Genomic DNA, 17556 nt, shown 5'->3' with positions numbered 1-17556 from the left:
TGATCCTGCCCGTACTCTCTCTTGATCCTGCCCATACTCTTGCGTGATCCTGCCCGTACTCTCTCTTGATCCTGCCCGTACTCTCTCTTGATCCTGCCCGTCACTCTCGCTTGATCCTGCCCGTACTCTCTCTTGATCCTGCCCATACTCTTGCGTGATCCTGCCCGTACTCTCTCTTGATCCTGCCCGTCACTCTCTCTTGATCCTGCCCGTACTCTCTCTTGATCCTGCCCGTCACTCTCGCTTGATCCTGCCCGTACTCTCGCTTGATCCTGCCGGTACTCTCTCTTGATCCTGCCCGTACTCTCTCTTGATCCTGCCCGTACTCTATCTTGATCTTGCCCGTACTCTCTCTTGATCCTGCCCATACTCTCGCTTGATCCTGCCCGTACTCTCTCTTGATCCTGCCGGTACTCTCTCTTGATCCTGCCCGTACTCTCTCTTGATCCTGCCCGTACTCTCTCTTGATCCTGCCCATACTCTCGCTTGATCCTGCCCGTACTCTCTCTTGATCCTGCCGGTACTCTCTCTTGATCCTGCCCGTACTCTCGCTTGATCCTGCCCGTACTCTCTCTTGATCCTGCCGGTACTCTCTCTTGATCCTGCCCGTACTCTCGCTTGATCCTGCCGGTACTCTCTCTTGATCCTGCCCGTACTCTCGCTTGATCCTGCCGGTACTCTCTCTTGATCCTGCCCGTACTCTCGCTTGATCCTGCCCGTACTCTCGCTTGATCCTGCCGGTACTCTATCTTGATCTTGCCCGTACTCTCGCTTGATCCTGCCGGCACTCTCGCTTCTTGTACACGCTCCTTCTGCACCATGGGCTCAGCTGCATTCCTGCTCTCTGTGCATACTGTACGCGCTTCCCAAGGCCTCCGGTCTGTAGCTCTTCAACTCACCGTCAGTATAGACCTGTCAGCTGTTTACAAACATACCGTGCTCGAGCCAATCAGTAATACCAACTGAGTCACGTGACCAAGTTGCCTCGGACCTGCGCGAACTGCTGCTGTTGTGAAGGATCAGATTAAACCGAATATATATATTTATTTATATATATATATTTAAATAGTATTTGTATATCGTTTGATATCCCCTGTATATTCCTTGTACAATATGCACTGAATATCCCTTTAGTCTACTAAACAGCCCATAATAGTTTCATTCTACCATTGGACGAGAACCTGGCGCCAGCAGCCATACCCCTAGGTTCAAGTTCAATCGTGCCGCCCAACATGTCGTGGCAAGCCCGGTTCCGCGTAGGAATACGTCTGGCGAAATACGAATGGTACTATTTGTTCACAGCGCATATATATATGGCGCAAGTAAAGTAGAACTTTCTTTTAGTCCAGTTCTTTACCCTCCAACCGAGTAACAGACGCGAAGCCTCACCCACGACGCACGTGTGGTGCAGTAAGGCCTACTTGGCCTCAGAATAGGCATTGAGACATCGTGTGGATTAATAGTTGAATTGTCATAGTTTGGCACTATACCGTCGAGTTGGACGTATTCTATTAAGCTAATAATAGTCTATTTATGTATGGTGCATCGTTCAGTTAGAGTTATAAAGTTATCAGTACCCCCATCGTTCCTGACGTTATCTGGAGTCTTAACCAGGCTGGGCAGACCACTAGTGGTGCTTGCATCCGAGGAGCTCCGGGCCAGGGCGACTGGACCTGTACATTGGATTACTCTACCCGGACGACGGCGAGCCTTCCACGGCTTGGATTATGCTTTGGGTGCTTTGATTATTCCATGGATAACGGCCAACACTGCGGAGTGTTGGAACTACCCCCCGGAGAGGAGCAAGGTGAGACGGCGCTCTACACCAGTGAGGTCGCCTCACGTCTCTCCGTTGTGGACCGGCAGCTACCGTCCACCAGAGGGTCCAGCTGTATTCGTCTGCGGACCGAGGTTCTGTGGGCACCGTGTTCAAGACTTTGAATTCTCCCAAGAAATCGTCTGCCAGATGGGATACCGCCAGCGGCTTCTCTAACCCCCCCCTCCTACTGTCTTACAACCAGCGGGACCCCCCCCCCCCCCCTTAGTGTATCCAGCTATAATCATTTAAGTACCATCGCTATAGTTTCCTAAAGAACCGGGTTGTATACTTACTCCCTGCGTAACCAGAGATTGGACATTCAATGTTGATTTACCTACGAATACTCATTTGCCATACAAGTGCATTTCAAATCATAAGTGTAAACAAGTGAACGTTGTATATACCTTTTGCTATATTAAATATTCGATTTGTACATTTGTGTGGACTTCGTTTCATCAGGTGGGAAAGTGTTCATCATATTTATATCATGTACTGGATGGCCAGAAGTTAAAGTACAAGAGGTAGTGGTTTAATATTACCATACTTAACAATACAGTCAGGGAATTGTACCCCTCAGTTACAATTGGTCCTTCGAGCCGGATGGTAACTAGTGTAATATTAATATAGTGTTATTAATATTGAAATGGCCTATGATGAACACTCCACGAAACGGTCCTCCTAACCTAGAACGCCCGCGGCGCAGACGACAGACACCTCAGTACTTAGAGGATTACGCTGTCAGTCAACTACCTAGCCTTCGACAAACGGTAAACGCGGTAAAAGTAGAAAGTAAAATTATGTCTGACCTTAACGACCAGGTTTCCCCGACCACAGGGGCCCTAGTAGGTTCTAATGTAACTGACCAAGCTCACGGTGGGGACCAGGAGGGAGCTGACATGCCTTTACCCCCCGCCACTACCGAAGAAGTAGTCCCCGACCAGCCTCGGGAGGAAGACAACCCTACAGAGAGAGAACTCTGCACGGAAGAAGAGGAGGAGAGCGCCGAGGAAATAGAGCTCCAGGACTCCCCAACGAGTACACCCAGGAGCGGCTCACCCAGGAGCGGCTCACCTCCACAACCGCCTTCCCCCAGCGAAGCGGAGAGGATGCTACAACAGGCGTTCCTCGTCAACCTGACAGCCTCTACCGAACGCGATCGACTCCAAGCACAGACGCTTAGCGAGCGCGAACATTTTACCATTGAAAGAGAACGCCTCCAAGCGCAGCAACGGAGCGAAGAAGAGCGCACACGCCTGGAGATGAGACGCCTTCAGACGGAAGAGAATATGGCAAGAGACCGGGCCGACGCCCAGCGCGCCGCTGCCGGTGCCCAAAGAGAAGCAGATCTCACCAAGCGCGAAGTCGAGCGCGACAAGTTACAAGCGCAGCTAATGGAGCAGCTGATCCGCAAGGCAACACCCTCTCCCTCCGCCAGGGGTTCAAGGAACTCGTCGAGACAACAGTCAAGGGCAGCGTCTCCTAACCGAGCAAGCGACCCTGAACTTGACCAACAGGCAGAGCCTATACCCCCCGCAGACCCCCTTCCCAGACCGGTCCAAGCGAGACCCAGCTACAAGGAAGGAGCGGCATACACTGCGGAGAAGCTAAATAAACGATTACAGGATCTGGAAGATCTGATAGAGGAAGAAGAGGGAGAGGAGGAGAACCAAGCCCGACGACAGCACAGTACTCCACCGGACCAGGAGGTCCAGTACAGCCCAGGCTATACCCCCGCGGCGCTGCGCTACAGACCCCCGACTCTATTCACGGGTGAGCACGACGCACGACCAGCCCCGAGGAATAGCACCTGGACCAGCGGGCCATGGTACCCTGTCGGTACCAGCCCACAGAGAGGCGCAAGAGGGGACTCGCCTAGGAGGTCTCTCCCCCAACGCTCGCCGATGTATCAGCCATCCACGGCGTCATACATTGCCACGCCGTCATTTCCAGACTTCGCCTATGAGAGTCGAGCACAGTACACGGAGCTCCGGATGTGCTTAGAGACAATGATGGTGGATGTCGCTGATGAACGCCACAAGTATGCAATATTACTGAAGCACCTGAAAGTACCGCGAGCACACAATATAGCGCTGGCCTATGCTACCTCTACGACCCCATACACAGCGGCCCTTGCAGCGCTGGACCAGAGATATGGACGTATATGGGATTACGTAATCCAAGAGATAAGGCATATTGATCGCCTACCCCCAGCAACAGACAATCGCTCATTAGACGACCTGTCAATCAAAGTGCAGTCCCTGGTAGGGATGCTGGGAGCGCAACGGGAAAAGGGCATGCATGAGCTATACGCCAACTCTAACGTCGAGAGGATTTTGGAGAAGCTGCCACCCGCAAGACAAGAGCGTTTTAGGCGGCAGAGAGACTACCGGGATCCCAGCGGCCCCGAACCATCCCTCCTTGATCTAGCCGACTTCCTGGCGAGAGAAGTCAGCAGCTTACGACTGGATACATTCGGGCGGAGCACGCCAAGCTCCAGAGAGGGACCCAGGAGAATAAATGATGGAAGAAGATCGGTGACTGTCATGCACCAATCAGAGTCAGTACCGAGCAGTAAGAGCCACAGTACCCCCTCGAGAAAAGAGAAGTGGAAGATAGTGTGTCCCTACTGTGAGAAAGAACACTGGCTGTCACAATGTGACCTATTCACAAAGATGAATGCAGAAGAAGTGAGTCAATGGATAAAGTCCAACAGGCGCTGTTACCGATGTGCGCGACCACACATGGCAGCCGAATGCCGCCTAAAGAAAAGGTGCAGTCGGTGCGACGGAGCCCATCTAGATATACTACACGAAAGTAACAGAAGACGGCCTCCACCTGCACCATCGAGCGGCACCAAGGCAAGTGTCATGTACATTGACCCCGCCAGCAGCAGCGGCGCCCAAGTGCTCTTAAAGGTAGTCCGTGTGACATTGAGCTACCAAGATAAAGTCATGGACACTTACGCCGTCCTTGATGACGGGTCAGAGAAGACCCTTCTGCTTGCGTCCGCTGCGGCCCAGCTGGGACTGCGGGGGAGCAAGAACGAAATGACGATTCGGACAATAAGAAGAGATTTAAAGACGATAAAGGGCGAGAATGTCTCCTTCACTATCGCAGCAAACGGGCAGCCAGAGCGACGGTATAAGATTACAAATGCTTTCACCAGCCAAGAAATAGGACTATCGCAGTACACCTACCCTATCGCCAAGTTGATGGATAAATATGTGCACCTGCGACAACTACCTATCCCGCTCATAGACGGCGCTACCCCGACCCTGCTGATAGGCTCCGACCATGCAGAACTCATAGTCCCGATTGACCGGGTCCATACAGGACCCCGAGGCTGTCCTGCAGCAGTCGAGACCCGCCTAGGGTGGACCCTACAAGGCCCCCTCGCTAAATCTCTCAACCGAACAGCAGCCACTAGCTGCCTCCACTCCAGAACGACAGAAGAAGACACCACTCTCCTGCAGCATGTCGAGAGGCTATGGACACTAGAGACAATGCCCTTTAAGAACGAAAAGAAAGATATTCGTTCTAAAGAAGACATTTACGCCATCAACCTACTCGAGCAGGGGACAAAGAGAGTCACAGTCGGCGGAGTGATGAGATACGCAACTCCACTCCTGAGGTGAGAGGGAATGCCCACCTTTCACGCAAAGAAAGACGCCACGGAGCGCTATCTATTGAACACGGAGCGGCGCCTAGCCAAAGACCCCGCTCAAGAGCGTGTACCGCGCTGAGATTGAGAAGCTAATCACAGCGGGACACGTAACAAAGATTGACATTAAAGAGGCCGATCAGACGACCGAATCATGGTACGTGCCGCATCGCAAGGTCCATCACAACGGCAAGGATCGCATTGTGTTTAACTGCAGCTACCAGATCGGATCCCAAAATCTGAATAAAGAGCTCTTGCCCGGCCCCACACTCGGCCCCTCCCTACTAGGCGTGCTACTGCGCTTCCGCCAGGACAAGGTGGCTATCAGCGGGGATATCAAAGGGATGTTCCTGCAGGTGAGACTAGTAGAGGAGGACAAGCCCCTGCTGCGGTTCCTATGGAGAGAGAGGATCGGAGATGAGAACCCAGCCATCTACCAGTGGGAAGTACTCCCCTTCGGAACCACATGCAGCCCGTGCTGTGCTACATTTGCACTACAGAAACACGTCGCAGAGGACCCAACAGCAGATGAAGAGGTCCGACACAGCGTGAAGAACAGTTTCTACGTGGACAACTGTTTACAAAGCGTTTCGACTCAAGAAGAAGCCGAGGCTCTCCTAATCAAGCTACGCGCCTCCCTGATCAAAGGCGGCTTTGATCTCAGGCAGTGGGCCAGCAGTGACCCGCACGTACTGCGCAGCCTCTCCCCCGCGGACAAGGCTGCCAGCAGCGAGACCTGGATGGCGACCATCCCAGGAGAAGCCCAAGAAATGACACTAGGACTAGTCTGGCACTTCAAAACAGACTCGCTCCACTATAGACACAAACCCTTGACTCCAGAGCAGGGAAGGTCGACGGCTACACCGACCACCAGACGGAGTGTGTACAGAACAATCTTGTGGTCAGATCCCACGACAGTACTCACATGGATCAAGTCTGATTCATGCAGATACAAAGTCTTCGTGGGAGTCAGAGTCACCAAGATTCAAGAGTTAACAGAAGCAGCGAGCTGGCGGTATGTGGATACCAAACACAACCCAGCTGACGTCATCACCCGGGGAATGTCTCTGGATGACCTCACCCGTCGCAACATCTACAGTGACGGACCAGAATTCCTCAAGCTCCCGGAAGGAGAGTGGCCTACGCCCACCCCACGGGAAGCAAGTAACGAGGAGGCTGAGAACAAGAAACCTATGTTCTGTGGACTGAGCACAGTCGCCCCCACAGACCCCAACATAGATGACTGCATTACCCTAGAGAGTGCGCAGCAGAGGACATTCCTGTGGCACCACCCAGAGATTCAGTCCACCACTGACATGTCAGCAGCTGACTACGAAGAAGCAGAACTTCTTCTACTACAACGAGCCCAGAGAGACTCGTTCCCCGATGAGCTAGACTGTCTACAGGGAGGAAAGCCCGTCCCATCAGACAGCAGACTGCTCCACCTGGCACCCGAGAGTGACGCCCATAATCTCATCAGAGTGGGTGGTCGCCTGCGGAGAGCCCCCGATCTACCGGATGACATTAAGTACCCGATAGTCTTGAACAGCCGACACAAGGTCACAGAGCTGATCATAAAGAAATACGACGAGGATGTACACCACGCAGGAGCAGAGAGAGTCTTCGCGGAGATCAGACGTCGCTATTGGATACTTCAAGGGAGAGAAGCGGTGCGACGCTTCCAGCAAACCTGTCTAGACTGCCGAAAGTGGCGCGCGCAGCCCAGCATACCACGGATGGCTGACTTACCCCCCTGTCGCCTCCGACTCGGCGACAAGCCATTCCACTCCACAGGCATGGACTGTTTTGGCCCGTTGTATATAAAGAGAGGAAGAGGAACCGAGAAGCGGTGGGGTATTGTATTCAAATGCATGACCACCAGAGCGATACATATTGAGCTCCTTCCGACCATGAGCACAGACTCATTCCTTATGGCCTTCCGAAGATTCACATCACGGAAAGGAAAACCGTCTACATTGTTGTCTGATCACGGGACAAACTTCAAAGGCGGAGAAAGAGAGCTGAGAGAGAGCTTCCAAGCTATGGGCCCAGAACTTAAGACCCACCTCGCTCCATCCCAGATTGACTTCCAGTTTAATCCCCCGAACGCACCCCACTTCGGTGGAACCTGGGAATGAGAAGTACGTTCTATAAAGACAGCCCTGTACGCCGTGCTTGGGGCCCAGACTGTGGCGGAAGAAGTCCTAATCACAGTCCTCACGGAGATCGAGGGAGTATTGAACTCAAAGCCCCTCGGTTACGTCTCCAGTGATGTAGCAGATGTCGACCCAGTCACCCCCAACACACTCTTAATGGGGCGGCTGGACCCCGCGCTACCCCAGACAATGTACAGGCCTGAAGAAGCGAACGGCCGAAGAATGTGGAGGTACAGTCAAGTACTAGCTGACAAGTTTTGGAGCAGCTTCCTACTCCACTACCTACCGTCTCTACAGACCCGCCAGAAGTGGGTAAAAGAGAGAGACAATTTGACAGAAGGAACAGTCGTCATGATTATCGACCAGTCACTACCCAGAGCTATGTGGCCGGCTGGCCGCGTAAGCAAAGTGATCACCGGTGCTGATGGCAAGGTCCGAGCAGCTGAAGTACTCGTCCAAGGGCGCACTTACACACGACCCGTGGCGAGGCTAATAGAACTGCCCCGACTCCCAGATACTATCGATGATGACCATGACCCCATGACTTTGTGAGTTGACTGACCCTTACAGCGGACCTTGAGTGGTAGACAGTGCGGTTAATCTGTCTCTGCTTAGCTAATTAGGTGGGACTAATTAGGGGGCGGCTGTTGTGAAGGATCAGATTAAACCGAATATATATATTTATTTATATATATATATTTAAATAGTATTTGTATATCGTTTGATATCCCCTGTATATTCCTTGTACAATATGCACTGAATATCCCTTTAGTCTACTAAACAGCCCATAATAGTTTCATTCTACCATTGGACGAGAACCTGGCGCCAGCAGCCATACCCCTAGGTTCAAGTTCAATCGTGCCGCCCAACATGTCGTGGCAAGCCCGGTTCCGCGTAGGAATACGTCTGGCGAAATACGAATGGTACTATTTGTTCACAGCGCATATATATATGGCGCAAGTAAAGTAGAACTTTCTTTTAGTCCAGTTCTTTACCCTCCAACCGAGTAACAGACGCGAAGCCTCACCCACGACGCACGTGTGGTGCAGTAAGGCCTACTTGGCCTCAGAATAGGCATTGAGACATCGTGTGGATTAATAGTTGAATTGTCATAGTTTGGCACTATACCGTCGAGTTGGACGTATTCTATTAAGCTAATAATAGTCTATTTATGTATGGTGCATCGTTCGGTTAGAGTTATAAAGTTATCAGTACCCCCATCGTTCCTGACGTTATCTGGAGTCTTAACCAGGCTGGGCAGACCACTAGTGGTGCTTGCATCCGAGGAGCTCCGGGCCAGGGCGACTGGACCTGTACATTGGATTACTCTACCCGGACGACGGCGAGCCTTCCACGGCTTGGATTATGCTTTGGGTGCTTTGATTATTCCATGGATAACGGCCAACACTGCGGAGTGTTGGAACTACCCCCCGGAGAGGAGCAAGGTGAGACGGCGCTCTACACCAGTGAGGTCGCCTCACGTCTCTCCGTTGTGGACCGGCAGCTACCGTCCACCAGAGGGTCCAGCTGTATTCGTCTGCGGACCGAGGTTCTGTGGGCACCGTGTTCAAGACTTTGAATTCTCCCAAGAAATCGTCGGCCAGATGGGATACCGCCAGCGGCTTCTCTAACCCCCCCCTCCTACTGTCTTACAACCAGCGGGACCCCCCCCCCCCCCCCCCCCCCTTAGTGTATCCAGCTATAATCATTTAAGTACCATCGCTATAGTTTCCTAAAGAACCGGGTTGTATACTTACTCCCTGCGTAACCAGAGATTGGACATTCAATGTTGATTTACCTACGAATACTCATTTGCCATACAAGTGCATTTCAAATCATAAGTGTAAACAAGTGAACGTTGTATATACCTTTTGCTATATTAAATATTCGATTTGTACATTTGTGTGGACTTCGTTTCATCAGGTGGGAAAGTGTTCATCATATTTATATCATGTACTGGATGGCCAGAAGTTAAAGTACAAGAGGTAGTGGTTTAATATTACCATACTTAACAATACAGTCAGGGAATTGTACCCCTCAGTTACAGCTGCGCTAAAAGAATACGACGGGGCTCTATGGAGAAACCATGGCACTCCCCTGACTAAAAGTATTTTTCAAACGAAAACGGCTGGATGTCATCTTGCCAAATCAGCATGGCTGTGAGTGTCTTTCACCTTTTACATGATCTAGCTTTGGCATGAATTGATTGTTTAGATCGCTAGCATGGCTAACAAATGCAAATATATTGTAGTCTGCCCCGTTGTTCTGACCAGGATTACGTTCCTTTCTGCTCCGGGGATGCGCGCGCACACAGAGTCTGACGTATACAGCGAATGGGTCTATATATAGCGAGATGCGTTGAATACGGTGTCCTGATGAGAATCGTTGGTCATCCTCTGCAACGTAAATAGTAAATGGTGCATTTATATAGCAACTTTTATTCAAAGCGCTTTACAATTTTGTTCCTCACGTTCAACCATTCACTCACACATTCACTCACCGACAGCGGAGGCAACCATGCAAGGTGCCAACCTGCTCATCGGGAGCAATTAGGGTGTTTATTGAAAGTGTTGCGTGTGAATTCAATCGGTCAAATGACGACAGCCGTTAGATTTTTCAGTCATTGTTAAGAAAAATCTTGTCAAAGATTGAAAATATTGGGTTAAAGGTGCTGTAAGTGGTATTTCTTTGGTTTGTTAAAATAAGTGGTCTACGGGGCGGTCAGGTGGCGTAGCGGAGATTGCGTTCGTCACCCAACGCCGGATACGCTGGATTCGCCTGTTCGAATCCAGCTCACAGCTCCGGCGTTGTCACCAGCTTGGCTGGCCGTTCACACTAATACAATTGGCAGTATTAGAGGGTGGGAAAGCTGGCGGGGTGGGTCCGGGTCATTGTAAACAGCGACTCCTACAGTTCGGTCGGGGCGCCTGCTCAGCGCGGATAGGATCTAAGGGGGGTAGTGTGATCCTTCCACACGTTACACCCTCTCAGTGAGAGTCCGCGCTGCCAGGTGAAAAGAAGCGGTTGATTGGCTAGACGTGTGTCGGAGGAAGCACGTGATAGCCTCCACTCTCCCAGACCGACTGTGGGGGGTAAGTGCGCAGCGACCAGGAAGGGGATTGGGAATTGGCATAACGACTAACATTGGGATGGGAGAAAATCTGAGGAAAAAGGAGGGGAAAAAAGATTTAAAAAAAATAAAATAAAAATAAGTGGTCTACATGTTTAAATAATAGCTCTACATTCCGACAGCCGTCACTGATATAAATTGTCTGGTCAGTAACGTGGGTCTCCCAGTCCCTCTGCTCTGTAGTAAACAGAAAATAAATGTTCTGGTATCCCGTTCCAACTTTATCCAATCAGGAGAAAGAACTCCACACTGCACAAATGGTTAGACAAATATAAATAAAAACAGGTTTTAAGCAAATATGTGCTTGAAACAAGTAAAATAATCTGCCAGTGCAGTAAGCTAATTTAGCGTGACAAGATTTATTGAAATAAGTCAAACAAAACACTCTATATCATTGATGGCTGTTGGAACTATTTAACACTTATTTTAACCAAATCTTTAACTGGTCTATACCACTATGTACTATGCTACTATGCCTATACTACTACATACTAATATATCTATACTACTATGCACTCAGAGTGTAGCTCTCAAGTTCGACATTGTTTGATGAACAATGTTACTTACACTTAGCTGCCAGAGTTGTACCCTTCCTGCTGACTCTTTGGATAAAGGCCTCAGCTAAATGACTAAAATGTAAATGTATATATTAGTGCTGTCAGTGCCGGAAGGTCTGGATTCTTACATATCTCGATGTGATCTATCAAGAAATATCTACAGCAAGAATTTTGGGTCGCAATGAATCCAAAATGACATTGTGGTTAGAAGTGGTGGAGAAAATAAAAGCTAGCATATAATGGTAATGTCTGGTTAGGAGCGAGGGAAAATGGATGGATTATCCAATGGGGGGTCCGGGAGGGGGGGGTACGAGCTGGAGCATATGTGTGTAGGTTTTTAGATAACGGGTATTAAGGGTATATCCTATATATGACAATTAACTAAAATGTGATTTCATTGGATGTACACTGTCAACTAATGCTTGTATATCTTATTGTGTGTTGTCATGTTTGTTTATGTGTTTGTTTAAAAAATAATAAAAAAATAAAATACAAAAAATATTAGTGCTGTCAGGCGAAAATTAATCTAATTAATTACAGGATTTGTAATTAATTTATCTAATTAATCGCATTTTAATCGCATAACCATTTTAGGCCCGATATTTTATATTCTATAATCATATTTCAAATTGCATGTGTCCGGATGGCAGAATTCAGTGCTGTATCTACAAAACCTGTTTAATCATCTTCCCTTTATTCATTTGCTTAGATTTTTCAGGTCTGGTCAATTTTAGCATGGTGTTATTCACAGTAAAAATAAATAATTGAATTGATATTCTCATTTGGTTCATTACAATTTACTCACGCCTAGTAACAGACACAGTATTTCTGACACTGGGAATACATTCCCTGAGATCCATAGATTCAGATACCAAGAACATGCAAATGGACCATTTAAAAAAAGTCTGTAAATGTTTATTCTACGTGGAATGAATGAGATAAAAAAAATACCCTTTTTTTGTTTTTGTTTTTTGTTTTGTTTTTGTAATTCATTTTGAGTTAATTTTCATAACAAGATAATTAGCTGTGTAATTAATTAATCTAATTAATGCGATAAACTGACAGCCCTAGTATATATGCATATATATTATATAAAAAAGGCTTTTTGTACTGCATGCAAAGAAAACTGTATGGGTTGGGCCTAATTCAGCATGGGACCCGCACACATTAGGCATAGCTTTCAAGAAAAGGCTGGTTTAGTCCCCAGTAGCTGTGGTTTTGTGCAACAGCTACTCCTCCTGGGGTCCACACAGCACATAATAATAATAATAATAATAATAATAATAATAATAATAATAATAATAATAATAATAATAATAATAATAATAATAATGATAATGATAATGATGATAATAATGATAATAATGATAATAATACGGATCGGATTTATATAGCGCTTTTCCAAATGCTCAAAGATGCTTAACAACAAAACTCAATTCAATTACATTGTACTGCATCATTGCAGTACATTACATTACTTATAGACCGTTTCCCAGAACCACAGCCCACAAAGAAGGTTCTAGTGTCATCCCAAACACTTGGATTCCTGTCAAGCTACTATTATCATTATTATTTTGTATCATCAATCATCATTATCATAATTTATTATTCATTTTCTAGGTTTTCTAGTTTATTTTCTTAACGGTCAGTTTGCTTGTTGTTTGAGTAATATATGAGATACTATGTGATAACTCTGAATGCTACTGTTTGTTTCATAGTTACTAGGGATGTCCGATATTATCGGCCGACCAATATTATCGGCCGATATCGGCAGTAAAATGTGATATCGGAAAATATCGGTATCGGTTTAAAAAAAGAAAAAAACAATAACAATATTTGTTATATATATATCCAGTCAAATTATTCCGTTTTTTTGGGGGGGGGAAACCCTGCATATATCGGTATCGGAAATTAAGAGTTGGACAATATCGGAATATCGGTATCGGTAAAAAAGCCAATATCGAGCATCCCTAATAGTTACCTTTAGATTTGGGGATGGAGAAACAGGCCCTGGGAAGCACGTCTAGTGGGCTGAAAGAATGAAAGAGAAAATCCAGCCGGAAACAAAGGCATTACTGCACTACAATCTAATAAAGCTCATTTGAACGGAACATCCAATGTGATGTCCTATAAGTCCACAAACTCTGTCTTAAATGGAGATAATCATAGCAAATGAAGCAGCACTCGATTCTTATCTCTCGTTATACTCTTACATGGCAAATTAAAGACATAGTTAATTTTGGTCAAGTGCTATGAAATACTTGCCAGTATAATATACTACATATTATGCCAAATATGCATCCCAAAAGACACCCACCACGTGTCTTAACACTGTCCCTTAACACATTGACGGCCACAGGTATTAGACGGCCCCACTCTATAAGGCCAGCATATCATAATAAGGTTTCATTGTGCGTGAGGCTGTTTGTAGAACTAAATCTATACTTTATATTATTGCTATCTGTCCATTCTCATTGTCAATTGACACTATAAACCGTCCCTTCAAAATGGCTTAAAGAAATAATTTTTTCATCAATACGTTCCCATTTTATAGCGTCTTGAATATAAGCGTTATATGGGATTGGTCTGGTATATTTCCTGCAAAACAAGATACAGGCTGCTAAGCTAATAAGGTTAAATTGAATGGCGTTTCGGCCCTACAGAAGCTAGAGCTAAAAATCAAAATGCATATGATCGATATCATGTTCCACCATGAATGCATGAAAGGGGGGGGGGGGCGGGGGATGTTGTTTCTGATTATTGATTACCAATAACGGCATTAGCCTCAGTAGCCGTATTCGCTGACCGGGTGGATGGCTATCAAAGCAAGGCCCGATTGGCTGTCATTTACGTGAAAAAGATCTTACCGTGGGCCGGTTTGACTGCAAAAAGGATTTCCCAGTTATCGATCGCCATCTGGTAGATCCATATGTCCATTGGCTGATTCTATATTCCTTTACTGCACACTGAATTCAGCTCCCAAAACGTATTCCATGCTACATGCTACACGCATAGATTCAGCCTAACAGGAAAGTCCATTCAAGATAATAAAAAAAAAAAAGAAAAAAAAGACCGTTCTGCCACAGGGAACACTGCATTATCAAGACGGCGCCCCTACGAGGATCTGGCCGGTAATGCACTTTTCCGAATTCCAAGAGTAGGGTAATTCTGCAGTGCCACTCTGTGACATTGAGTAGGTTATTAAAATGGAATAAAGGCCAAAACAACCTTGCCACGGACATGTCCGTGGTTGGCCCTCAACCGTTGGATCCGAAACACGGACATGTCCGTGGTTGGCCGGGAATGTGTTAAGACGGACCAACAGAAAACCAACATGGTGTTTCTGTATAACTGGCTACGGAGAACCTGCAACTTGTCTTTAATGCTCTCCAGGAAGCTCTTATTAATCTTAAGGTGGTGTTTAATGCAAATAAAAACATAGACGGCTGTAATCTTCATATATCTACTGTCAACAGATCAAACATTGAAAGGGTTACAGAATATAAGTATCTTGGCATCTGGCTCAACAAATTTACATTTAAAAACACATCAGGAACCTTGTTGGCAAATTACGACAGAAGAGTGTCTTTTTCTACGGAAATAAAACTAGCTTTCCTTTGTTTTGTAGGAAGAGGATTGGTGAATCAACGTCCCTATCAATTCTGGATTATGGGGATGTCATTTACAGATATGCTGCTGCCTCCACACATAGGCCCTTAGATTGACGGAATGGGGGTGGGGTGTTGGTCCTGGGGAGGCCGGCGGTCTAGGGAGGGGGGGGAGGAATGTCTGTCTGTCTAATGTCTTTGTGTTGTTTGTGATGTCTTTATTATTTTGAATTGGTATTTTTACTTTTTAATTTGTATTTAGTATTTTAGTCTAGGTTTATATATAACACATATTTCTTATTTCTTATTGTTGTATCATTATTATTATTGTTGTTATTATTGATGTTGTGTTTTTGTTTTGTTGAAATTGATAAAAATAAAACATAGGCCCTTAGATTCTGTAGATTATTGCCAGTAATGGCTACAATACTCACCGCTGTATTCTCTATGATGAAGTTGGTTGTTTTTCTCTGACTGAGAAATGCAATAACCACTGGTATCTGTATATCTACAAAACCCTGGTTGGAAAAAGACCATCATATGTTACATCTATATTGCTTTGGAACCCTGGTCCACTTTTATCTCACTCCAGTGACTGTTCAGTGACTGGCTGGCTGCTTTTAGTTTTAGTGCAGCAGACTCGTGGACTCTCTTGCAAAGTGACCTAAAACGTAATACTTTTATACCTCTTGGACGCTTCAGGTTCAAGACAAGATACCTTTATTGCCACACAACCAGGTTGGTGGTATTTGTAAATGGTTTGCACTTAACTGTCCATTACCTGCCTGCAACTGTTTTGCTCGTTGATTCATATGGTTGTATTTTTATTTGAACTGATTGTTTGCTGATTTTGTACATTTGTGTTTTCTTTCCTCTGTGTAATCTCGGCATCATTGTAAATGAGGGCCACCCTCAATCGATTCTCTGAGAATTCCAAACAAAGGTTGATGATGATTTAACATAATGGTGTCCTGACCCACATCCTGACCCCTGTCTCCACCACAGGGACGCGTCCATGATGGCTATGCGTCGCCGCATCCAAGGCCTGAGCCCCGAGGAGATCCGAGCCCTGTCCAAAGAGGAGCTCCAAATGCCCGTCACCATGGAGGACTTCACCCTCACGCTCAAGAAGATCTCCAAGTCGGTCTCCGCAGGCGACCTGGAGAAGTACGAGTCCTGGATGTCCGAGTTCGGATCGGTATAGATATGGATATAGATACAGATGCAGACTGTATCACGGAGAGAGGGGACCAGAGGTACTTGAACTTAAAACGAATGTTCGCAGCTTTTATATATCGGTGAATGTCTTGGAGAGAGGATGATGATGTGCCAGCGGGGGGAACTGGAGTCTGTGTGACCCGAGGATCAAGAGGACTTGGGGCGGAGTTTGTCTTTTGGGACACTGGCACCTTTTGAAGGGGCGCGGTGACGGAAGACAGCCGGTGGCCTCTGTGGCTGAACTAATGATTGTTTTGAGAATGATACTGTACTTCTTCTAGTTAATCTAGTAGACTGACATCATTGAGAAAAAAAGGGTTAATATGGGTTGTGATTACCCTAATATCCACCACTGGTCAGACCTGCTGTAATACTTGAATGTCACATTCCTTTCTTATTTTATTGGGAGTCATTAAAGCCTAACATGTATAGACCAGGGAATGCTCGCACACACACACGCACACGCACACATACGTGCAGTGCACACATTTTAATTTTAATCCATGAATTAAGTTGTACATTCTTAAGAATCAAATATCGCAGAGGTTCAATATGGTTGAAGGGCGTTCACGGATACAAAAAGCATCTCTTTCACCACACGGTCTGACTTCCTATTAGAGTGGAGACTGATCGGAGACCGGCTAGCTGTTGGGTCCTTATCCTCCATATAGCCTGCCAGCCTCAACCACTAACGACGGGTCTATGAACAACATGTCTGCGGCTTCCAAATATCAACATCAAGAGCGTTAGCCGACACCGTCATGGCCAAGGCCTCTGCAGCACGACGGCCCAGGGCTGATACTCTGTCTGCTAGTGTGTCTAAAGATAAGGCTCGCTCCATATGCAGGTCGAATGGGTGACCCGTCTCAAGGATGAGCACATCTCCTTAATCTTCACCAACCAAAATGTGTCACTGACATCATCCTATGGGGACACGTGCTTCACTTAACCCTTTCACTACCACACTACAGACTGTTAACCGTCTGTAGTGTGGTAGTGAAAGGTTAACCTTCTGTAGTGTGGTAGTGAAAGGGTTAAAGATGGTATTTGAGGTTTCATGGAAGAAAAGAGTACATAGAGTGTAACTGCAATGAAATAATGTGGCTTATGATCAGGAGTTTGCGTGGCAATTTCTGTTTCTGTAATCATTTCTGTAATAATATGATTGTAGATCGAATGCAAGGAAAATCACAAATAAAGACATTTTTAAAACAAAATCAAGGGTACTATTACTACTGCGACTATAAATTGCTGCTAGGCTCAGATGACTGTATGTATGGTATAGCCTCTGTCATATATCTAGGTAGAGCTTGCACATATAAATACGCACAAATGCATTGTGGTTTATGTAGTTTCTCAGTCATTGACAATAATGATATTGGGTATAAAATAAAACTAGACAATTCC

The 17556-nt window shown here is 46.5% G+C and overlaps 1 protein-coding gene across 2 annotated transcripts in view; it reads left to right on the top strand.

The window, feature by feature from the left end:
• Positions 1–17211, top strand: part of katnal1 (katanin p60 subunit A-like 1) — a 52066-nt gene extending 34855 nt beyond the window's left edge. For both annotated transcript variants that reach the window (XM_084310929.1, XM_084310930.1), the window contains exon 11: positions 15937–17211. In XM_084310929.1, coding sequence (XP_084167055.1) covers positions 15937–16135 — 199 coding nt within the window. In that variant the 3' untranslated portion in view covers positions 16136–17211. The remainder of the gene's footprint in view (positions 1–15936) is intronic.
• The last annotated feature ends 345 nt before the right edge of the window (positions 17212–17556 follow it).

Source organism: Notolepis coatsorum, assembly GCF_963971535.1.
Source record: "Notolepis coatsorum genome assembly, chromosome: 3".
NCBI classification, from domain to species: Eukaryota; Metazoa; Chordata; class Actinopteri; order Aulopiformes; family Paralepididae; genus Notolepis; species Notolepis coatsorum.
This window is presented reverse-complemented; position numbering and strand designations above follow the sequence as displayed.